General features: G+C 40.9%; 1 protein-coding gene across 1 annotated transcript; it reads left to right on the top strand.

Moving 5' to 3' along the window:
* Nucleotides 1-230: 230 nt before the first annotated feature.
* LOC115425632 (putative aminopeptidase W07G4.4) lies at nucleotides 231-25,745 on the top strand. The gene is made up of 16 exons (XM_030143295.1): nucleotides 231-342; nucleotides 2,161-2,202; nucleotides 2,318-2,408; nucleotides 6,223-6,371; nucleotides 6,462-6,570; nucleotides 10,979-11,106; nucleotides 11,189-11,288; nucleotides 13,679-13,754; nucleotides 13,852-13,937; nucleotides 16,868-16,972; nucleotides 17,895-17,970; nucleotides 20,323-20,441; nucleotides 21,591-21,674; nucleotides 21,779-21,836; nucleotides 24,741-24,922; nucleotides 25,259-25,745. The coding sequence occupies exons 1-16, from the start codon at nucleotides 332-334 to the stop codon at nucleotides 25,394-25,396; spliced, it is 1,554 nt and encodes a 517-aa protein (XP_029999155.1). The 5' UTR covers nucleotides 231-331; the 3' UTR covers nucleotides 25,397-25,745.

The following is a 25,745-nucleotide window of genomic DNA, read 5'->3' as shown; positions in this document are numbered from 1 at the left end:
ATATCTTCAGTTTTGACGTTGGGAGTTTGTTATTGAACTACATAAATTGCTTGACTACGATCTAAATACATAATAAATGGGAGCTTCATCCGGTTTAAGTGAGACAACAAAGAAACAAAAACCGAAAAGTCTTCCCTGGTGAAGGGGTCATGAAAGACAGAGAGGACACAAGTCCATGACAACTCCAAATTACGAGCTAATGCCGTGTTCCCGAAGGCAGCATAATCTAACTGGGCCTGTCACGTGATCAGACAGTAGCAGAGGGTAGGTTCCGTGTGTAGCAGCTGCCGGGGTTCCTTTGAGCAGAAGACGCCGCAGTTGGAGGAACAGCATGTGCACCAGGTGAATGTGAGCCCTTGTTCTGTGTCCACAGGCTTTGGTTTGGACTGAGGCAGCTTTTCAGCTTTTACTGCTAGTGTTGAACATCAGAAAAACAACAGCTGCTGGTTTTTGGGGTTTCTTGTCCCACAGATCCAGAGTGTTCTGGTAACTGCTAATCCTTATTACAAGCCTTAGTTAGCTCATTCTTTTGTGCATTCATGTCGAAAACTAGAAAAAAAAATCTGACATGCAGTGCTCTGCCTCTGGATCTGAAGTGTGTTCATGAAGATAGAAGACGATCATTTAGTCCAGGTCTGTCCAACTCATTCTGGTTCAGTTCCATATTTAACCCAGTTTGATCTGCAGCGGGCCAGACCAGTAAAATAATGACTTAATAACCTATAAATAATGACAAATCCAATTACATTCTGAAAATATTTACATTTTACAAAAAAAATGTGAATAACCTGAAAAAACAGAAATTTCTTTTGAAAATCAGTGCAGTTTTGAACACTCTTCTGCCTGGACTTCTTATTTCTACATGTGCATTTCCACACAGTGTTCCATAAACATTTAGGAACAGGCAGAATATTGTTCAAACTGCACATTTCAGGTTGTTCATCTGCGTTTTATTTATGTGTTTATTTGCATTTTATTGTGAATGAATAGTTTTGTAAATGTATATATTTTCACAGTGTAATGTGATTTTTTTCACCTAAATTTTTTCCCACATAATTTTTCACAAAGAAAATGTGTGTCTGTCATTATTTCTGGGTTATTGTGTTGTTCTTTTGACTGTCGATCCCATTGGTCTGTATGTGGAACCTGGACTGTTCAGGTTCATTTTTGCACTTTCATCCTGCAGGGCCGGAATGGAACCTTTGGCGGGGGGGCCAGATTTGGTCCCCTGGGCCGCATGTTTGACACCTGTGCTTTAGGAAGTGTGTGTTGAGTATGAAGCAAAGGGCTGATGGTGTTTATGGCCTGTGGGTTGTGTTTGTTCTGGGTCCCATTCAGCCAAGATCTGCTTTTAAACTGGTCCCATTCTGTGGTGTTTGGCACTGTGAGTGGAATGGTGTGATTGAGCTTGTGTGAATATGGGAACAAACACGACGGTGATTCATACAGTCATGCAAATACAACAATAAGGCATGTTTGATATGTTGAATGAAGCCCAGGGTAATACGCCACAAGATTAAAGAACAGTTCCACACTTGTTCCATGCAGAAGGAGGGCACATTCCCTATCTGACAACACGGTCTATTGAAATGTTGATTTTCATGCTGTTTACATGTTTTCTATATTTACTGTTGGTGGCTTAGTGCAGACAAACAGATGAATGCACACGTGTTTATTATATAACTATGCAAAAACAACAAACCCAAAGATTTTTCTCCAGCTTTCGATCTCCAGTCACATGTACTCCTCTTTTGTTTTCCTTTTGCTTACATGACTTACTCTCAGTATGACTATACTTCCCTTTTGGTGTCATATGATGCCAGAAATGTCTGAGGAGTGAAAACATTGTGAGTCTGGTATAAAGGTTGCGCAACATTGTAATCCACACACAGCAGTAACTCATAAAGTGCACACAGGTACAAAGTCTTCATTCTGTTCTGCTGAGACAAGACACTAAAGGACTAACAGCTGAAAGAAAAACAGATCTCAAAGGTTTCACACTTTGACCCACTCTAATCATTTGTTTCAACCACACACTGCTGACACAGCTGATGACAAAGAGGAAATAACCCAGTGCTTTCTGTGTGTGTGTGTGTGTGTGTGTGTGTGTGTGTGTGTGTGTGTGTGTGTGTGTGTGTGTGTGTGTGTGTGTGTGTGCAGCGTCCAGCCCCTCGAATGGACCACCGACCTCCGGAACCAGAAGTGAGTGTCAGCTCTGCTAAAGCTGGGCTTCTGCAGGTGCAACTGGGTCAGCAGCTTATCTGTCTACATGACTAAACCGCTGAGCTCCATGATCATGCTGTTGTCATCTTTGCAGTTTTGATGGCATCGTTTTGGTGTCCCAGAACCACGACTCGCTGTCCCCTGAGCTGGAGTGTCTTAAAGCTCCTCTGCAGGACTACAGCTCTGTAAGTCTGTTGAAGCAGCCGCTGCGCTGACCAACCTGCACACAGTCATGGACTACATTTACCTGAAAACGCCCTAACCACATTACCGCAGGACTTAAAGTGACAGCCAGCATGTTTTATTAGCAGCAGCACACATTTACTCTGTTTAAATTTGATTTATTTGCCAATAAAAATCTTTGGAACTTAGAAAATACTTGTGATTGGTAATCAGAAGAGCTACAACCAATTAATCGACTCAAAGTGATCCAAAAAAAATCATTCAACCACAATTCTCCTGAATCAAAGCTTTGTTTCTTTCATTTCTCTGCTGTTAAACATGGGTTCCACTGTTGTGTTTCACACGGACGCTTATTGTGACGCACAAAGAAGCTTCAATTCAGGAAAACTGCAATAGAATATTTCCCTCTAATCAATTCGAGTCGATTAATCGAATCGTGAATTTTTGCATTCGCTTCAAGCACCTTATCGATTAATCGATTGCAGCTCTAGTTACCAGTGTATGTCAGAAACATGGGGGGTGGATGTAAAAATACTGAAGCAGCAAAACTTGTAAAAACTAGAGCTGTGACTGTGCGAAAGGTTTGGCTACAACTGTACATGTCAGTTAACCTGAAGAAGCAGAAAACTTTACCCCTCAGCAGAGAAGACGCACCCGTCTGGTCTGCATAGACAGCTGCAGTAGTTCAACAAGACTGATGCACAATAAGAACTGGTAATAATGTAATGGGAATAATATGTAGAATATGTTTATGACAGCAGCATTCATTTATTTTTGAGCCGTCTCATCCTGATAATGAACGTGGAGTCTCTTAGTATTTTGTACAACTGTACATCTTGAAATTTGTCTAGAACTCTGTTGCCTTGTTTTAATTAGAAGTGTTCAGTTTTATTGTCCATCAGATTCTGCCCAGTGTCACTCATTTTCCAGCCGGCTGAACTGAAGCCCCTTTATTGCTCTTTTCAGAACCACCAGAGTCAGAAGTGCACTTTTTGTCTCGATCCGTTACTTCTGTTTGTCAATTTGAGTCTGAAATAATCTGAACAGGCTGCAGAAGTGCAGCTTCTGTCAGGACACTCTGGTAGGTTCAAGACTGTAGGCTTCAGTTCCCTGGTGGAAAAAGCACTGAAAGGGTTCTAAATCTAGTGGACACATAAACAATAGAATAGAATAGAACAGAACAGAACAGAATAGAATGCCTTTATTGTCATTATACAGGGTGGGGAAGCAAAATTTACACTGAACATTTAGTTGTTTTTTCTCAGCAGACACTACGTCAGTTGTTTTGAACCCAAACATATACTGATGTCATAATCATACCTAACACTATTATCCATACCTTTTCAGAAACTTTTGCCCATATGAGTAATCAGGAAAGCAAACGTCAAAGAGTGTGTGATTTGCTGAATGCACTCGTCACACCAAAGGAGATTTCAGAAATAGTTGGAGTGTCCATAAAGACTGTTTATAATGGAAAGAAGAGAATGACTATGAGCAAAACTATTACCAGAAAGTCTGGAAGATACTATTAAAGAAGAATGGGAGAAGTTGTCACCCCAATATTTGAGGAACACTGGCGCAAGTTTCAGGAAGCGTGTGAAGGCAGTTATTGAGAAAGAAGGAGGACACATAGAATAAAAACATTTTCTATTATGGACATTTTCTTGTGGCAAATAAATTCTCATGACTTTCAATAAACTAATTGGTCATACACTGTCTTTCAATCCCTTTCAATCAAAATATTGTAAATTTTGCTTCCCCACCCTGTACATATAGTACACAGGTGTCAAACATGCGGCCCAGGGGCCACATTCGGCCCGCCAAAGGGTCCAATCCGGCCCACAGGATGAATTAATGAAATGCAAAAATTACACTGTAGATATTAACAATAAATGGTGTCAAACTTATTTTAATTCAGGTTCCACATACAGACACATACAGTCCAATTACAGTTACAGTTATACAGTTAGATTTCAAGTGGGTCAGAACCAGTTAAATATTATCATTATAACCTATAAATAATGGCAACTCCACATTGTCTCTGTTTTTTTGGTGTAAAAAAGTAAAATGACATGAAAATGTTGACATTACCAAACTATACTTTTACAAAAAATGTGAATAACCTGAACAAATATGAACAAATGGAAATGTCTTAAGAAAAGGAAATGCAATTGTACCAATATTCTGCCTGTTACTAAATGTTTTATGCGATTGTAATGCACATGTGTAAATGATAAACTAATAAACTGAGGCAGAATATTGTTAAAATTGCACTTGCTTTTCTTCAGACAATTCAAGTTATTCGTTGTTATTCAACTTTTTAAGAAAACTCTGTAGATGTAAACCTAATCAGAACATAATTTTACTTTTTTCACTGTTATTATTTTACTGGTCTGGCCCACTGCAGATCAAATTGGGCTGAATGTGGAACCTGAAAGAAAATGAGTTTGACAGCCCTGATACAGTATGTACAACGAAATTAAAAGAGACAACTCTCTAGTGGTGCGGAGTGCAAAACAGTTTAAAAGGAAGAAAAGTGTAAATATATATACAGAATAAAAACAAGCATGTCACCACCCAAGAAACAGCACAGATACGTATATATTGCACTTTTACCCTGACTGGATAAACCAACAGTTTCATGCAGACCTTTAGTAGTTGGGTAAAACTGTTCAGCTAACTAAGTCTCAGAGCCTGATGGTTGTTGTGGTCCTCATCTGCACACACTCAGCATCTGTAAGTTTCACATGCAGTGGGTGGAGCTGGACTCAGAACATGGGTACAGTTCGACTCCACTCTACTAGATTTGGTGTCATTGTTGATCCTGCACTTGTCAGCTTCTGTAAATTGAGACTTTCCTGAAAAGCTGACAATAAAATGAAATAAAAACTCAACTAAAACTTGTCAGTGGCTCCAGGAAAGTTGTGTCTGAAAGTACGTGTGCACTGGTGAAGCTGACTGACACTGAAAACAGGAGGTATGTCCTACCAGTACAAGAAAAACTCACAACCAGATGAAAACTGGAAAACGTACAACGTTCTTCTTTAGTGAGCCTTAGTCTTTAGCCTGGAGTCAAATGAAACCGAACCATATACAAAGTAACACCAGTCTGCACTGAAGTCCAGACAGGAACATGTGGTCCTCTTCCATGGTTTATGGAGACCTGAGGTGGGACCATGGGGACAGTTTTGTTTTGGTGTTTTTGCTTAATTTAGAACGTTTATTATCAATACTTTGAAAAAAGCAAAAAGTAACATAAAACAAGTTTGTTTATTGATACATAAAGCTAATTTCATGAATATTAGACAACACCATCTTTTCAAACGCTGATTTTGAGCAGAAAACCTGTAGTGGAGTAGTTTCTAAAAGTGAGAGCACCTGTTGTTTTTGGAAGTTCTTTCATGTCATGTTGCTTCGATGCCTTCAGGCCGGCGTTACCATGCACCTCAGAGGAGAACCAACACATATTCAGAATCTTTTTTCGCTTCAACTATCACACTTTCAAACTCTGACAGCAGTCATTTTAGTCATTTTATATGAGATTTTTTAATGTCAGCAGAACCTACAGGGTCTTTTAGCCTGCATGGGTATTTATGGATTATTTATTGTTGATTTTTTAAAGCCTTTATTGTAGTTCCCTTCCTATGATCTTGTATTTGTATACTGACTTGTGTTGGTCACAGTGTACTTTGAATGTGTACCAATGTCTGTGGTAAGCTGCAAATGAAATGTCCATATGGGATAAATAAACTTTTCTGAATCTAAATCAGTATTTTGTGTGAGAACCAGACTGTTCAACTGATGCATGTCTTCTAGGTGGACAGTGGTCTGGCAGATGAGGTGGTGGTCCTGAGGGTCCCCGGTCTCCCGGGGAACCGCCTGGTGTTCGCCTCCACTGGCCCGGTCAACCGTGACTATGATGACGCCCGCCGCTTCAGCGACGCAGCCATCAACGGCATCAAGAGGTCCGTCTGAGTGCCCCATCGGATCTTTTTCACCAATCTCTGGAGCTTACCTTTGAGCTTTTGTGTTTTTTGTTTTTTTTTCCACTTTAGGGCCTTGAAAGCTGGCATGCAGCGCCCTCTACTGGTGTGCCCTCCACATAAAGACTACCCTAACAGCCCCCTGGTGGCTGCACTGGGAGCCCTTCATGCTCTGTACATGGTGAGGGGCAGCCAGGGTGTGCACGGCTGCAGTGACTACACTATCTGTTCACATGTGGACTCTGGTCTGGTGCTGTTGGAGGAGCCTCCTCCTTTTACAGCAGGGTTCTCAGACTCCTGTTCTTTCAGGTTCCACATTCAGCCTGATTTGATCTGCAGTGGGCCGGACCAGTAAAATAAGAACAGAAGAACCGATAAATAATGACAACTGACAATTGTTGTCTTTGTTTTAGTGCAAAAAAAAAACCCCATTAAATTATGAAAATACTTACTTTTATAAACTATCCAAACAAAGAAGATGTGAATCACCTGAAAAAAAACTGAAAGAAGAATCAGTGCAATTTTAACAATATTCTTCCTCCACTTCTCATTTGTCCATGTGCATTATGGATCAGATCTACAAAGACACTAAACACTGAGGAACAGGAAGAACATTGTTAAAATAGTGCTTAATTTTCTTTAGACATTTCAGGTTGTTCATATTTGTTCCGATAATTCATGTTTTATTGTTACAGGATAGTTTGTAAAGGTTAATATTTTCATAATTTATTGTTATTTTTTGCACTAAAACAAAGACAAATATTTGAAGTTGTCATTATTTATAGGCATAATGGAATATTTTTTTCACATCAAACCCAGTAGTAAATCTGCAGTCATTCTTTTGTGTGGGTTCTTCTGCTGTTATTATTGGACTGTAGATCAGATTGGTCTGGATGTGGAACCGACACTAAAATGAGTTCCACAGCCTGGACTGTGGGATTTTAGCACTTTGCTAATTCATCCCACGGGCCGCATTGGAACCTTTGGCGGGCCGCATTTGGCCCCAGGGCCGCATGTTTGACAGCCCTGTTTTTGAGTCACACGTGAGTAGTGACGAGGCGTGGCAGCTGCTGTCACTCTGCCTGAAGCGGAGCGACTGGAAACACTCTGTCGGTGCTTGGATCAAAACACCACTGTCACATTCGAAGCTTCGGACGCCATCGCCGCTTCATCGCTTCAAAATGTTTCAAAGCTTTCCATTGGCTCATGGTGTTTCAATGCATTTGATTGGCTCAGAAGTCATTGAAATGCTCTGAGCCAATCAAATGCATTGAAACACCATGAGCCAATGGAAAGCTTCAAAATATTTTGAAGCGATGAAGCAGCGACGGCTTGACATGTTTGACACCTTTGAGTAGTTTGGTGATTCCGCAAAAATGTTGGGTTGTGTGGAGATAGAGATTTGAAGAGTGAGTTTGGTGTGTTTTGGCCCTTTTCATGGTGAGTACGAGTAGTAAACTAGTACGAGTAGTAAACTAGTACGAGTAAACTAGTGCGAGTAGTAAACTAGTACGAGTAGTGAACTAGTACCAGTAGTAAACTAGTACCAGTAGTAAACTAGTACGAGTAGTAAACTAGTACGAGTAGTGAACTAGTACCAGTAGTGAACTAGTGCGAGTAGTGAACTAGTACAAGTAGTAAACTAGTACAAGTAGTAAACTAGTACCAGTAGTGAACTAGTGCGAGTAGTGAACTAGTACAAGTAGTAAACTAGTGCGAGTAGTGAACTAGTACAAGTAGTAAACTAGTACGAATAGTGAACTAGTACAAGTAGTAAACTAGTACGAATAGTGAACTAGTACAAGTAGTAAACTAGTGCGAGTAGTGAACTAGTACCAGTAGTGAACTAGTACAAGTAGTAAACTAGTACGAATAGTGAACTAGTACAAGTAGTAAACTAGTACGAATAGTGAACTAGTACAAGTAGTAAACTAGTGCGAGTAGTGAACTAGTACCAGTAGTGAACTAGTACCAGTAGTGAACTAGTACGAATAGTAAACTAGTACCAGTAGTAAACTAGTACCAGTAGTGAACTAGTACCAGTAGTGAACTAGTACCAGTAGTGAACTAAAAGTTGGTGATCATTTGGCTCTTGTTCCACCAGATAAGGCAGAATGCTTCGTATGCTCTACACTTTATGTTTCATTCACTGAATTGTGTTTTTAATTTTTAATTGGGTCTCAAAATGAGTGTGTGTGTTTTAAACGAACAAATGTTTTACTCCTTTAACAAATAACTTAGTTGTACCTCTACGTGTCTAACGACCATAATTCATTTTAACCCTTTCATGCACAGTGGTCACTCCAGTGGTCACTCCAGTGGTCACTCCAGTGGACAGTTCTTCTCCAGCTGTTCTCTTATACATTCATGGGTTTTGTTGTTTCAGTTCCATATCAGCCAACACAGTGGACACTTCTGCACCATCCCATAATAATACACTGACATTCAGACCAGTACTGTAACTTTCCTGTTCTTGATAAACCTGATCTGCAGTGTGGTCAAAACATGGGCTTTGAAATCTCTCTGATGGGACAAAGTAGAGACAGTTTGACAGATTAGTGTTGCTAAATGACCCACATTTTTACTTTTAAATTCATTTTTGCTTTAGTTGGACCATAAGTGATTATCCAAAACAAAAAGCTACTTTATATTGAAATAAATGTTGGAATGGCAATCAATTAAAGTTTGCTCTCTGACGGACACTACTGTGTTTTCACCCAGTATAAATCAATAACTAATTGTTTTTGACTGCAATTAACAGTTTTCTTACACAAAAGCGTTTTTTTTCTTTGTTTGTTTTTGCAAATTATCTCCATGAAGTGAGTAATCTAGTATTAGAGTATTTTAAAATGTGAGAAAACATCAGATTAACTGCAAGAAAAAAATTTTTATTTCATAGTTTTCACACAGTATATCACTTTCTGATGGTGGGTTTTAAATACATGTTTCTTTGCTTCAAAACTTAAACACATGGTGTCCAGCTGAGTGGACATTTTTGTAACTCCATGAAAAATAGGTTCATTGAAAAAATTTCAATTGCATGTTTTTTTTTCATGCCTAAAGAGGAGTTAAAACACAGGGAAAAAATCTTGACTAAGGTTCTCATAATTTGTGCATGAAAGGGTTAATTTGTAATGATGATGTAATCATTATTTAGTAGAAATGACCAAAACACAGGGAAAACCACAGTCTTTTCTGAGTTTGTTTTGCTGACATGGGGCTGAAACAGCGTCAGTGCTTCAGTTGTGCTCTCCACAGGTTGCTTTGACTTCAGTTGTCCACCAGATGTCACTGTTACTGAGGCCTTGAAGCTCTGGAGGTTTTCCGTCACAGTTGTGTGGAATGCCTCAGTGCTTCAGGAGGCTTCACCAGCCCGTCACTAGTCATGAGGCAACATTTAGCAAGTTTTGGTCCTACTAATTGGCTGAGAGGCAGGAGAGCTTCAGCAACATGGTCAAAGCAAAGTGGTGTGAGGCCAGTTTTTTCACTCGTTTGCCGTCTGTTTAGTGAATAGAGGAATGCTGTTGTTGTCTGTACACTTGGATTTTCCTTCATCAGTTTAATACGGGGCTGTCAAACTCATTTTCTTCCGGGGGCCACATTCAGCCTAATTTAATCTGAAGTGGGCCGGACCAGTAAAATAATAGTGTGACAGTGATAGTGTGACAACTCCAAATCGTTTTAGTGCAAAAAAAAAATGACATTCAGTTATGCCAATATTTACGTTTACAAACTATCCAAACAAAAAGGATGTGAATAACCTGGAAAAAAATGAAATTTAAGAAATAGAAGTACAATCTTATCAATATTCTGCCTCGACTTATCATTTATATTTATATACATGTTCATTACAGATCAGATCTACAAAGGCTCAAAATATTTAGTAACAGGCAAAATATTGTAAAAATTGCCCTGAATTTTCTTTAGACATTTCAGGTTGTTCATATTTGTTCAGGTTATTCACATTTTATTGTTAAAGGATAATTTATTAATGTAAACATTTTCAAAATTTAATGTTTTTTGCACTAAATAAAAGAGAAAAAATTGGTGTTGTCATTATTTATAGGTTATTTTATTATAATTTTTGAGTTTGATGCCCTAACTTGCACTTTGCAAATTCATCCTGCGGGCCAGATTGGAACCTTTGGTGGGCCAGTTTTGGCCACCGGGCCACATGTTTAACACCTGCGGTCTAATAACATTCAGGTACAGCTTCAATAAGAAAAGTACAGTAAGCCGTGGCCACTTCACAAAGGCATTAACAGGTGAATAATAAAGAGTCAGTATGTGACTAATAAGCCAGTAGTCAAGTCAAGTTTATTTCTAAAGCACTTTAAAAACAACACAGTTGGCCAAAGTGCTGTACACTGACATAAAAATAAAAGTATTTTTTAAATAAAACTTCTACATTAAGTAATAGTGAAAATGTATTCTTCAGTAACAAATCTTCCAAACCCATGTGTAGTCCACGTCAGATGGATTTAAAGACACTTTGTCTAGAGATGACGCTATCTCTGCTTTCAGAAGTGATTTTGTTTGTACATACTGACCCTGTTCACTCACATGTAGTTCTGTCTTTTCTGTTCAAGCCTCTGGAGGTTAGGGAAGCCAAAGTGAAACCAAGTGAGCATAAGGTGTGTGCTCTGGGCCTGTGGGTGGCCCGGGACGCCCAGGGGCCCAGGCTGATGGAACTGGCTGCTGCTCTGGAGAGTGGGAGGTGGGTCGGATCCCAGTTTGGCTTCAGTTTGTCGGGTTGTGCTGCTGCCTTGCTCACCTGCTGCCCTCTGTGTTCTCCTCAGACTGGCCTGTCGGGACATCGGAGGCTCAGATCCAGAACGTATGGCCGCTCCTCGTGTGGCTGATTATGTTCAGGAGCTGTTCAAGGACAGCCCTGTGACGGTAAGCGCTGAGCACTGCCAAGGCCCGCCTCCACTTACAAACAGGATTCTTCTTCTCATTCCCGTAGAAGCTGAAGTCAGAAATGGGGGAAAATGTTGGTTATGAGGATCAGAATCCAAATTTATATAACTTGAGCCATTTACTGAAGTAAACCGAATTTGGTTGGCACAAAAAGCCCCTTGGATCCATATGCTGCGCTCAACAACAAGTCCACAAAGAGTTTTTTGACCTGTTTTTGCCATTCCCAGTCATTGTACTTTAATGAACTGCTCTGAGAAACTTGATCCAAGAAACTTCAAATTTGGTCAATAAATACTGTTATCGATATCATAAATACCGTTGTGATAAAATGAAAATAACTTTTCATTGTAGACTGTTGTCATGGCAATTCTGCACATTTGGATGTCTTCCAGATTTGGATCCATAGTGTCCATAAACACTCCGGTTCCCAGACAAGGATGCACTGAGATATACTCTGTTTTTAGGGACACAGATCAGATCCAGAATTGCAAACGCCTGTTTTTTAGCCATACTGTAACAGGAAGTCTGTTGTGGCTTTAACATGCAAGTGTTACCTCCTAGGGGTTTTTTTTGTTTGTTTTTTTTTTTCCTTTTTTTTTTATCATCAGTTGGTGACGTTTGCTGTAAAAATCTAAAGCTCATGGTTCTTATGTGGTGTGACTTGGTAGACAAAGGACGGGATATAAAAGTCCTTTGAGCAACATCCATTAAGACTTTAACCCTTTCATACATACTGGTCACTCCAGTGGACAGTTCTTCTCCAGCTGTTCTCTTCCATATTCATGGATTTTGTTGTTTTAATTCCATATCAGCCAACACAGTGGACACTTATGCATCATCCCATACACTCCAGGTTCCTTATTTGTACCCGTAGGTAGATTTGTTTTGCAGTGGAGGTGACTGCTTTGGTTTTACAACAAGACATACATTGAACATGTTAGACAGGTACTGGATGGAGCTTCCAGACAGGACAAACAGTGTTCAGTGTTCCACCATTCATCAGTACAGCGGCACAGAGAAGGAAAAGAATAAAAGAAATAAATAAGATCAAATAAATAAAAACAAGATGCAATAGAACACAAAAAAACCCCAGACAAGATAAACGCAGTCTGAGATAAAAATCAGGATAAGAACATAAAATTTAAAGATTTGAAGTCACAATAATAATAAATAGAGCAAAGAAATAGAATAAATAACTAAAATAAGTTAGTAAAGGGCAATGTCACTATTTTTTATTGAGCTCAGTGACGGCGACAGGAACAGCTGTTTTTATAAACGCTGTGTCCTGCACCTGGAACTAAAAACCTCCATCCAGAGGAAAGGAGCTGAACTTCACCCCCTACTGGATGGAAGTCATTATTCAGAACTGATGGAACCATCCTCTGGACCTGTTTAGTGGACAGGGTGGAGGGACCAGACTGAGACTGACCAATCAGGCGACTGGACCATCTGACAGTTTGATTCAGGGAGTTTTTTCTCTGCAGCTGAGGTCTGAGTGAACCACAGCACCAGGCAAAAAGACAAAACAGACTCAATAAAGGAACCATTAAACAAAGTTCAAATGGTTCGGTCCATGTGGAAGTGTTCCAGTTTCCTACGGCAGTGGAGGCGCTGATGGCCCTGTTTATACACACATCTGCAGTTTTCATTAAAATGCAGTTTTTCATCAATTATTGTCCCACTGCTAGTCATACCATTACTGTAACTTTGCTGGTCTTGATAAACCTGATCTGCACTAACATATTTAAGAGTAAATCAATTGCGAATTGTTATTAGACTGTAATTAACAGGGTTTTTTTTTTTAAGAAAATTTTTTTTTTTTTGCATGTTATCTGAGTGGGTAATAACTAGTATTGTAATATGTTAAAATGTGAGAAAACTTCAGATTAGCAGCATTAAAAATGTTTTTATTTCATAGTTTTCACACAGTATGACAGTAAATACATGTTTTTTTGCATCAAAAATTAAACGCATGGTGTCCAGCTGAGTGGACATTTTTGGAACTCCATGAAAAATAGGCTCATTAAAAAAAAAAAACATTCGATCACATAGTTTTTTTCATGCATAAAGAGGAATAAAAACACTCAGGAAAAAAAAAATCTTGATTAAGGTTCTCATAATTCATACATGAAAGGGTTAAAAAAAAACATACATACTCATAATCAAATCCCTCAGATGTGTTCTGCCCCGAAGAGTGTTGAGCTGTAACAGTTGTGTGCAGCTCTATGTTCAGTTTCTTAGTTTTAGAAGAAACTTTGTTTGACAGTAACATAACCAGTATAAGTCCAGGGTGGTTCTGTGTTTTTTTGAGGCTGTAACACATTAGAGCGTGTCCATGTTTTTTTTTTTTTGTTTGTTTTGCTCTTCAGGTGGAGGTGCTGAGTGACCCGAAGGTGTTGGAGAGGGAGTATCCATGCCTGGCTGCAGTGAACCGCTGTGCCAACAGTAGGACGCTCATTTGATGTTCTTATCTGTCCTTAACGCAGGCTTAGACACACTTTGAAAATGGGTCTGTTTGAGTTCATTTTTCCCATTTATGCAGGTGTTCCTCGACACCAGGCCAGAGTTATCAAGATGACGTACTGCGGAGAGGGACCGATCCAAACCACCCTGATGCTGGTGGGAAAGGTGAGAAGAGGCCGGCAGGACTCTGCTCCCATAATGCATTTGGTGGTTACTAGGGATGCACCGATACCAGTATCAGGCATCGGCTCCGATACTCAGTGTGTGTACTTGTGTTCGTACTCGTAAAAGTAATCCGATACAACTGCACCGTTACCACTTATGTCTGTGTGCCATTCCCAGTTCAGTGCAGCAGGTACGAGGAGGAGGAATAATGTGTGTGAGTGTGAAGAGTGTGGAGACTGAACCAAAGAAATGAGGCTGATCAAAGTAAGGCTGACTGACTGTACCGTTCAGACACAGACAGATACAGACGCAGCCTTCTGTCCGTCCTCTGCGTACATTCCATCTGTTTTCCAGCTGATGGAGGATGAGTACCCAGACAGAGAATACCAGCAGGAGTACGGAGCGGTGCGGACCGCCGCCAGTGGAAGTGAAAACCAAACTTCTCACTCATTTGTCTTTTCTCTTCCTGCTGAAGCTAAACTTTTAAACCTTACAGAGAAAACGCTGCAACATTAGTATCACAGTAGTGTTCCCTCTGTCGTCTACAGGTTTGGTATTACTGACTTTCTTCTTCTTCATTAAACTTTCCTCTTCTTCGTGGTATTTGTCCAGTATGGTTAATTCAGAGCGGCGCCCCCTGGTGGATTAACTGACAAACGCTCATTCCAACACGTTAAATGTCAGTAGCAGCACTTTGTTCCAGCCAGACTGATGACAACGACAATAAAGCACATTTACAAAAGGAACTAACAGCTGGAATGGGATTATTAAGGACTAGTATTGGTACTTGGTATCGGCAAGTACTCAAATGTAAGTACTCGTACTCGGTCTGGAAAAAAGTGGTATCGGTGCATCCCCAGTAGTTACACATCAGCAGGTGGTTTGACTTCTCAGACACAACTGTACATGTCAATGCTCTGAGGTAAATATTAGATTTTAAGTTGTTCATAGAGCGATATCTGGAGACTACTGGATCCTTTCTTTGAGACAAATGTAGCTTGCATTAGTTCAGTTTTTCAGAGTGAGGTCGTAATACATTCTCTGTAGACACTGTATAAATGTTTTTCACAGCACACAGAAAATGAACATGTGTGACTGCAATGGCTGCGTTCCATGTAGGAGTGTCAGTTCCATTCTATGGGTTGTGTTTATGCATCCAGTGTTATTAGGATTAACTTTATTTTGGGTTTTTCCTGTTGCAACATGTCAAAATGTTTGCTGTGAAAAAGTCTATTTTATATTCATTTGATTCAGTTGATGCTGGCCTACCACCAGTATGGGGTTGGACATGGAGGATAAACCATGAACTGCTGTGGACAAATGTATCCTAGGTATCTAAAACAAAGGCCCATCTAATCACTTCCTCTTCAAATGTGCACCATATTTAGGATACCTTCAAACCCAGTTTAAGGGTAGATTTCAGAGGAGCTGATAATCGGGCCAACAGCATTCACCCCAAATAAAAACATGAAACAGGCAGAGGATTTTTACTTTTGTAAATCTGATATATCTTTTTAAATATCCGAACAGCTGCAGGAGGAACCAGGCCTTCATTTGACAGAGGCCTGTATTAGAGTCAGACTTTTGTTTGCAATTTCCTACGTTTAATTAGCAGAAATGGTCGTAGTTAGGAAACTCATTTTGATCCACTTGTTTTTGCAATGTTAAAAGTACACCAATGGGCATTTCTACAAACACAACACCTCCTTTCTTGTTTCAAAATGTACGTCCCGTAGCAGTTCAGTGGGTGGAAACCAGTGTTCAGCAGGGCTTTTGTTTAATTAACAGTGGACCTCATACACAAATCCATATACAAACAGATTTTTGAGTGTCACGTGCACTCCTACCAACCTCGTATAAGCAAAAAACATTCCAGGCCAGGAACTACTGGCCTAATGCATGGAAACATATGTTTTGACTTTTAGCAACACAGAAATGCATAGTGCAATCTAATTCAGTGCATGTTAGGAATTTATAAATTTGTGGTTGAAAAATATCTTATTTATGAATTGAACCACAGCATCACAGTCAAGAGGAGCATCTGACTGGACACCTGTGAATCAGCAATTATTAAAAAAAAAAAAAAAGTAATTAAACAAAAGGACGCCCATGGGGTACTGTTAAAAAAAAAGTATATATACATATATATATATATATATATATATATATATATATATATATATATATATATATATATATATATATATATATATATATATATATATATATATATACACATGATGCTGGCAGGTAAAGCATACATGGAGCGGCCTAACCAGGTACAGGACATAGTGTACTGGACCATCTGTACCCAGTCTGGACTGGAGGTCCCAGGGTCCAGATGGGGGACGCCCCCCGAAGGTGACAGAGAACAAACAGGTCCAGATCCTGGTGGACTTCCAGATCCAGACTGACAAGATGATGGTGTCCACTCAGTCTAACACAGTGGAGGAGGAGAAACATCAGCAGACAGAGGTAGAGATAGATGAAGACTATAGATGGAGAAGCTGGAGAAATACCAAGGGCTGAAAGAGGAGAGAGAGAAAATGTGGGTGTGAAGGCAACAGTGGCACCAGTAGTGATGGGGGGGGGCACTAGGGCAGTGACGCCCAAACTGAGAGGATGTAACCAGCAGATACCAGGAACAACATCAGAGAGATTTTTTTTTTTTTTAATCTCAGGGAGAGGCAATCTGAAACCTAGAAGATGTTTTTAGGTTTTTAAGGAAAGTTAGTGAGTTGGCCTAAGACACTAAACTAAAGCTCCTGTTTTGCTTTCTTCAAAGTCAGTAGCTTTGATTAGAGCCACAAGTCTGATGATCATTACTTCAAGACTTTGATCCGTTTTAACACTTGACCAAATGTCCATGTGCTGCATCTGTGACTGTTTACGTACTGAATGGCATTTGGCTTTTCTTCTCCGTTGCCCAGGGCATCACCTACGATACTGGCGGAGCAGACATCAAGGCTGGAGGTGTGATGGCTGGGATGCACAGGGACAAGTGTGGAGCTGCTGCTGTGGCTGGGTTCTTCCAGGTGAGCCATCCTCCTCTGACAGACTCCACAGACTTCCTCTGGAGGCTTTTTTCAACACAGACGGACACTGATGGGAGCACGTCTCCACACTAGATGCCTCCGACCTCTGTTCCTTGAACGAATGTGATACAGTACATGTATACATTTCAGAACATGAAGGTGAGGTGAGATTAATTTACCTCTTCCCTGAAGAGAAATCCTATTGTCCTTTTGCTCAAGTGAAATATAAATGAAATACATCGTGTTTATTATGTAACATTCATGAAATATAGTGAGTCAAGTCAAAGCAGATGTTCTAGAGTCATTCTGTTCTTAATGAAATCTGTCCGTTCTATTCTATTGTACCAACATGGAAGAATTAGACTGTTCTTCTTTAATGGATAATGGAGAACATTTTCCCAGTATTACCGTTCTAAACAGCCTTAGAAGTGTCTGACCACTGGCTTGACACCCTTCCATTCCCACTGTCTCCTCTTAAACTATATGTGTCCTCGTACCGTTTTAGGTAAGTATTTACATTCTATTAAGAGGTTCTGCATGGTTATTGAACTGTGGTTTCGAATGCAGGAGGGACAATTCAGTGTTATCTATGAGCAAAAAAAGGTAATTATTTCATCAGACAATCATTGGAAAAAACAAAACGGGTGGTTAATTTATCAGTTATTGAAATGTGGTTGTGAGTGTCACACATAAAAACCCATTTTGATCATAACTACATGTATTCATTGGCAAATGAAATGACACAGTCACTTATGTGTGCAGTCCTCTGTTCAGAGAGGGTTAAAAGCAAACAACCTGAGCATTCATGTTGAACATTTGATCAGGTTCTTTTGTTCTGGAGCCCTGTGTTCTACAGTAATGACAGCTTCAACTGCAGTGTCGAGTCTCAGTCTTCAACTCTGCTGTGCCTTGTGTTGTCCAGATTGTGTCCAAGCTGAAGCCACGCCATCTGAAGGTGGTGGGTGCGATGGCCATGGTGAGGAACAGTGTGGGAGCAGGTGAGTGGGCTCCGTCTGTGGTCAGTGGGTTCTGTCTGTGGTCAGTGGGTTCTGTCTGTGGTCAGTGGGCTCCGTCTGTGGTCAGTGGGTTCCGTCTGTGGTCAGTGGGTTCCGTCTGTGGTCAGTGGGTTCTGTCTGTGGTCAGTGGGTTCTGTCTGTGGTCAGTGGGCTCCGTCTGTGGTCAGTGGGTTCTGTCTGTGGTCAGTGGACTCCGTCTGTGGTCAGTGGGTTCCGTCTGTGGTCAGTGGGTTCCGTCTGTGGTCAGTGGGCTCCGTCTGTGGTCAGTGGGTTCCGTCTGTGGTCAGTGGGTTCCGTCTGTGGTCAGTGGGTTCTGTCTGTGGTCAGTGGGTTCCGTCTGTGGTCAGTGGGTTCCGTCTGTGGTCAGTGGGTTCCGTCTGTGGTCAGTGGGCTCTGTCTGTGGTCAGTGGGTTCCGTCTGTGGTCAGTGGGCTCCGTCTGTGGTCAGTGGGCTCCATCTGTGGTCAGTGGGTTCCGTCTGTGGTCAGTGGGTTCCGTCTGTGGTCAGTGGGCTCTGTCTGTGGTCAGTGGGTTCTGTCTGTGGTCAGTGGGCTCCTTCTGTGGTCAGTGGGCTCCTTCTGTGGTCAGTGGGCTCCGTCTGTGGTCAGTGGGCTCTGTCTGTGGTCAGTGGGCTCCGTCTGTGGTCAGTGGGCTCCTTCTGTGGTCAGTGGGCTCCGTCTGTGGTCAGTGGGCTCCATCTGTGCACTTGGTTCTCTTAGTGGTGTCTCATTTCATTTCACATGTTTATTTCAAACCTGCTATCACATTTAAACACTTAACAGTCGACAACTGGACAACACATGGTTTGAAAAGGGCATGGAAGAAACACTGCTTTTAAAGTTCCAACCCCTCACACCACAGACGAGCCATCACAACATTTCACTGCACCAAAACAAAACAATACAGAACATTATAGAACAAAACAGAACAATACAATAACACATCCTCACAGGACAGGAACTTAAACAGGCCCAGACCCACTCTGACCCCAGACCCGCTCTGACCTCAGACCCGCTCTGACCCCAGACCCGCTCTGACCTCAGACCCGCTCTGACCCCAGACCCGCTCTGACCTCAGACCCGCTCTGACCCCAGACCCGCTCTGACCTCAGACCCACTCTGACCCCAGACCCGCTCTGACCTCAGACCCGCTCTGACCCCAGACCCGCTCTGACCTCAGACCCGCTCTGACCCCAGACCCGCTCTGACCTCAGACCCGCTCTGACCCCAGACCCGCTCTGACCCCAGACCCGCTCTGACCTCAGACCCACTCTGACCTCAGACCCGCTCTGACCTCAGACCCGCTCTGACCTCTGACCCCAGACCCGCTCTGACCTCAGACCCGCTCTGACCTCAGACCCGCTCTGACCCCAGACCCGCTCTGACCTCAGACCCGCTCTGACCCCAGACCCGCTCTGACCCCAGACCCGCTCTGACCTCAGACCCACTCTGACCCCAGACCCGCTCTGACCCCAGACCCACTCCCCCTAATGGAACCCACACTGCTTAGAGCATCAGTGTCACTGTCTCTCCTCCAAGTACTTCCTCATTCTTTGTTTTTTAAACATTCTTTTAAACTGAAAAATGTTTGCACACTCTTTGAATTCATCTGCTAAACCATCCCATAATACTACTGCCCTTACTGAGATGCACATTGATTTTAAAGTAGTTCTTACCTTTAGTTGGCACAATTTATTAATACCTCTGAGATTGAATTTATTTTGAGAATCTCTGTCTTTAGATAATTTTTGAATATTACCTGGAAGACATTTTGTTGATGCCCTAAACATGAGTTGTGCTGTTTTGTAATCCACCAAATCTAGTAATTTTAAGTCTGCTGAGTGGAGAAAAAGTGGGTTGGTGTGATCATTATAATGAGCTTTATGAAACGTTCTAATAGTTTTTTTTTTTTTGAAGGCAAATCAATGGCAATAAATTTGTCTTATAACAATTCCCCCAAATTTCAATACAATAATTAATCTAAGACATAATAAATGAATGATACAGTGTGAGGAAAGCACTTTGATTAAGTAAAGGACTGGATCTTTCCATCACACAAACACATTTGGAAACTTTTTTTTGTAAATAACTTATATGGGGTTTCCAGGAAATCAATTCATCAAATACTATCCCCAAAAACCAGTTTTCTTTAACTCTTTCAATAATTGTATTATCAATAATTATTTGTACTCTTACTCTACTTTTTCGTTTTCCAAAAAGCGTGTGTTTAGTCTTTTTCAGGTTCAGTGATAATTTGTTTACATTAAACCAATTTTTTAACTGATTCATTTCTTTCATTTTCTACTCTCTGACTGGAAGTGTGTGTTTGTTGCCAGACTGCTACGTGGCTGATGAGCTGGTGGTCTCCCGCGCGGGTCGCCGAGTCCGAGTGGGAAACACTGACGCAGAGGGACGCATGGTGATGGTCGATCTGCTGTGTGAGATGAAAGACAGGGTCAGTGGATTTGATGATCATATCATGAACCTGTTTTCATGCACATTCATCCTCCGATCATTTTCCTATTTCTGGAGTTATCGGATTCTTTCAGTGATCATGTAAACAGGGTAATCTGATACTTTCATCACAGTGGTTCCCAAGCTTTTTTGGCTCGTGACCCCATTTTAACGTCACAAATTTCTGGCTACCCCAGAACGGAGTTAATTTTTTTTTAGTTAAAATTAATTTGTTTTTGATCATATGATTGTTTTCTATACTATGTTGCAAATAAACATTAAGTTTAGTTGACATTTAGTCCATATAATGTATATTATTGTGGACAGAGGCAGTAAATCTAAGTGTAGATTACTGCACAAAAGGAGAATGCGATTTTCCTTGGTCAGGATCTGTCCAGTCAGTCCAGCTGTGATTTACAAGGAGGACAATTAATACTAAACAAACAAGAACTGAAACTGTGAATTATGAAAGAGCTGCAGCATCTGAAACTGACCACAGTGAACATTTGACAGATAAACAGAACCACAGTGCTGCAGTTTCACAACCACAGTTTGTCATGTCTGTTATGGATTGGGATTGTCTCTGTCAAGTCAACATATATTTTTTATGAATAAGTTTTTCTTTCTTACCAATTACTAGAAATTTCAGGTGACCCCACGTGGGGTCCCAACCCCAAGGTTGAAAATCACTGCTTTATCAGATAACAGCAGTAATCTGATTATAAGGAATCAGATTAACATGCCTGGATTTCTTCTCAATACTCTGACGTCTTCCTGCATGTGCACAGGTTCATCTGACTTATTTAGTTCTGTTACATCTGCGCCTGTGTATAAACAATTCAAATCGTAGAATATAAAAGGTATGTAGCCAAACATGAGACAATTAGACAATAACAGGAGGTTTAATTCCACCATCACTATGTACGAACATACTCCAAAAGAAATCCCATAATGGACTGGAGCGTCCAAACTAGGGTTTTTGATTATCCCCATTTCTCAAGTGCATGTAAACGCGTCAGATGTGATTATTACAATTATCTGATTATTAGCAGTTATCTGATTTTCATGCTCATGTAAACAGGCTGACTGATGACTCTGCCTGTGTTTTCCATTTATGAACACTCGTCCTGTCTGTCTCATGTGTGTACAGGCTGTAAATGAGGTTTCTCCTCAGCTCTTCACTATCGCTACTCTAACCGGACACGCCATCAGAGCCATGGGACCCAACTACTCTGTGAGTCCTGCTCAAATATAAGTACACCTACGGCTGGCTCATATCTGAGTCATTTGTTACTAAATAAACATGTCTTACATTCAGTTTTGGGTTTGTGTTGGCAGATTATCATGGATAATGGACCTGCTCATCGCAGTGGAAATGCTGCTCAGTGGCAGAAAGGTGAGAGACCTGAACAGATGAATAGAAGTCTCAAAATTCATTCTGGACTCAGGAGATAATAGGTTTACTGTACTTTAACTCACAGCTTCAGCCTTTAGTGGGTTGGACTTGTTTTTGCTGTCGCTGATGACATGGTTCATCCTGGAGTGGGTTGTCTCAGTTGTCATGGAAGTTGTCATCTTGTGATATAAAACTGGACGCACATTTAAGACCTGTCAAAATGGAAATGACAGGCTCAGTCCCTGTTTAGTCACAGATTAAATCAAGTACAGGGTGGGGAAGCAAAATGTACAATGAACATTTAGTTGTTTTTTCTCAGCAGACACTACGTCAGTTGTTTTGAAACCAAACATATACTGATGTCATAATCATACCTAACACTATTATCCATACCTTTTCAGAAACTTTTGCCCATATGAGTAATCAGGAAAGCAAACGTCAAAGAGTGTGTGATTTGCTGAATGCACTCGTCACACCAAAGGAGATTTCCAAAATAGTTGGAGTGTCCATAAAGACTGTTTATAATGGAAAGAAGAGAATGACTATGAGCAAAACTATTACCAGAAAGTCTGGAAGATACTATTAAAGAAGAATGGGAGAAGTTGTCACCCCAGTATTTGAGGAACACTTGCGCAAGTTTCAGGAAGCGTGTGAAGGCAGTTATTGAGAAAGAAGGAGGACACATAGAATAAAAACATTTTCTATTATGGACATTTTCTTGTGGCAAATAAATTCTCATGACTTTCAATAAACTAATTGGTCATACACTGTCTTTCAATCCCTGCCTCAAAATATTGTACATTTTGCTTCCCCACCCTGTATGTGCTGTCGAAACATTCTAGTTTTGAGTGTTCTAAATCCAGCCAGGTGTTTTTGTTCATGTTTATGTAATGTTTTCCTTTAAAAAAGAAAAAAAAAGTTACAATAATGATGTCTGTATACATTTTCATTTGTCCAGGTCATCATTCATCCTTAGGTGGTTTTCAAAGTTCAGCTGGGCTGGTTTTTGTTCTTGAAAATATTTTATCTCTCATCCAAGATGCTTCATCAGTTCTGACCTTGCTCTCTGCATGTATTTTTAATTTTCCTCTTTTTTTGTCATGTTGTGTGGAATGATTCTGGATGTCAATCTCTGGGGAATGAATTTACATCCAATATAGACAGAACAATATAAAAGCAAAGAGTCTCTGGTTACACCGCTCTCCCCCCTCGCTGCTCATCTCACTTATTGCTCAGTTCTGTCTGAGAGACAAAACTGCACATGCAAACACACAAACCATTCAGCCTGTTGCCTCGAAAACACTATTCGGACTGGATTAGTTTTACATGGGTACATGGGCTAATGCCATTTTACCACAGGACAGCGGTAATATTAATGGCCAATTCGCATGGGATAAGAAATATCAGTAAAACTACCACAAGTGGGGGGGAGGCTAATCCATTCACAGACCGGTGTCTTCTCTTGTCGTCATGTGCGTATGACGTTGCTTCGTTATTATAAATATTGTCCATCAACCAGATGATTAAGCTACTAACATTGTTTTTATTACCCACATCGCCCTGCTACGTTGCTTATCTTACCTAAACCAATCAGAAGTCCTGTGCCTCTAACAAGTGCTTTCGACCTTCTTTTGCGTCTGAATCATATTTGTCGTACGCCAATTCTGACTGTACATGAAGTTTCACACGCACTTGTCCAACTGCCTACTGGAAAACGGAGTGCTTCTTCAAGAGCCTCCATGCTCGAAAATCTATGAAAAACCACTTGTAAACAGGATATGACGGCATATCTACACACATATGAACTACTGGTCTGTTCACACAGGATCAGTATTATCTGGGGTCATTTTCCTGGACCCTTTTACAGAAGGTAAAAGGCGCGGTAATCTTTACTGACATTGTGTGGTTATGATTACTGATGTAGCACATTCAGACGGGACTAAAATCTCTGGCAGTTATTACTTTTCCCCACGTACCCATGTCAAACTAATCCCATCTGAACAGGGCTTAACAGACCTGTCAGCCTTTTGACTCCAAAATATGTCTCAAGGTCAAGGCCACAGGATCAAATCAGTTTCAGCTGATCTCCTATGTTCCTATGTACAGGTCTGTAGTGATCCAGGTTTGCATGCTCATTTACATTTTATTGTGTCTTTCTGTTTATATGGACATGAAGGTTCTGTGACATATATTACCCCCCCCCCCCCCCAAAAAAAAAGAAAAAAGACGGTTCTATTAAAAAATATCTCTTAACGGAAAATTGAATCAGATAATCTAAAGGGATACCAGGTGTGGACATCTTTTCTTTTTAATCCAGTTATGGTTTTTATTTTCACAGCTCTTCCCTCATTTTGCTGCTCAGTCAAGCTTGAATAGTTCTGTTAAGAACATGAAACACACTTTGCCTTTAAAACCACTTTATTTGATTCAGCAATTGATGTTATCACTGTCGCCTCAGAGGCAGTAAAGAAACACAAGAGGAAAAAAGGAGCAATGCTGAGCACATCTTTGAATACTTTCCTCAGATTTCCTCAGACCTAGTGAAAGTACTCTTGGTGCTGTGGTCAGAGGTCATGCAGCCGGTAAAGTCAGATTTGACCGCAGCATGTCTGTTCCAGAGCCTGGTGATGAAATGACAACATGTCCATGGTGTGGCTTGCCTTCGTACGAAATATAGCGGGGATAGGCTCACCCACCACCCTCGAGGATAAAGCAGTTCAGAAGATGAATGGATGAATGGATGAATGGATGTCTGTCCCAGTGGCTGGACCGTTGATCAGCAGAGAATGAACCCCTCCTACTCATATACAGCCCACAGTATTATGGGTGTGCACAGCAGTTGGTGTTTGGGTGAGGACAGTAAAAGACAGTCCTCATCCCTCTGTTTCCTGTCCTTTCTCATAGCTGGAGAGGCACTGGGTGATGTGTTTGAGGTGTCCACCATCAGACGGGAGGACTACGAGTTCCACAAGGGGAAGTCTGAGTACGAGGAAATTCTACAGTCCAACAACCTGCCGTCCTCCGCCACTCCTCGTGGACATCAGACCCCCTCGGCTTTCCTCATCATGGCCTCAGGACTCGACAAGGTGCTCACCACACATCAGTTTTTAACCACAGTTGGTGTCAGTCTCAATTTATGCATAAGTACTTTTCTTACCAAAGCTACTTTTATTAGCAGTGTTACTTGATGTTGGTTTGTGTTTGATTATACATTATAAATTTCATTTAGAGTTTTGTTGTGTTTTTTTTTATCTCAGTTATTGAAATGTTTTGAGGTTTTTTACTGCTAGTTTTAGTCTTGCTTTTCATTAATTGTAATAATCCCTGTGTTCGTGTACTTCATGGAGATGGAGGTGTTGGAGGGTAATGGTGGCAGCTTGGTATGCACCTGCACTTCAGTTTTCCTTCTTCTTTTCCTGCAGCATGGAGTAGATTCTGACAAACCTCTGCCGTACTCTCACATTGACATCGCTGGCTCCAGTGGTCCTTTCCCCGGTGTGCCAACAGGGGCCCCCATCATTGCCATGGCAACCAAATATATCCTGTCAAATGAGCTGTAGTCGGATACAAATACCATTAAAAAGACCAGGTCTCTGCACAAATCTGTCAAACCACCAATGACATCTCTAACCACATGCACAATATCTAACATTCCTTAATACCTCAGATCCTACAAGGAGGTTTTCAGCTGTCTTCTATTAAACCCTGCAGCACAACATCCTATATTCTGCAACTGTCAAATGACACTTTTCTCAAGTGGCCTCAATTATGATGTACTCAGGGGATAAATGGCAGTATTAAAACACCATCCTTTTTTAACATGTCTGTATGTGTTTGCTGATTTGAGATTGTGTGCCAGTCAGATCGAGCATGTCACAGTGATCAATAAAATAAATTGATACAAATGCA

This window comes from Sphaeramia orbicularis, chromosome 9, assembly GCF_902148855.1.
Source record: "Sphaeramia orbicularis chromosome 9, fSphaOr1.1, whole genome shotgun sequence".
Taxonomy (NCBI): domain Eukaryota; kingdom Metazoa; phylum Chordata; class Actinopteri; order Kurtiformes; family Apogonidae; genus Sphaeramia; species Sphaeramia orbicularis.
This window is presented reverse-complemented; position numbering and strand designations above follow the sequence as displayed.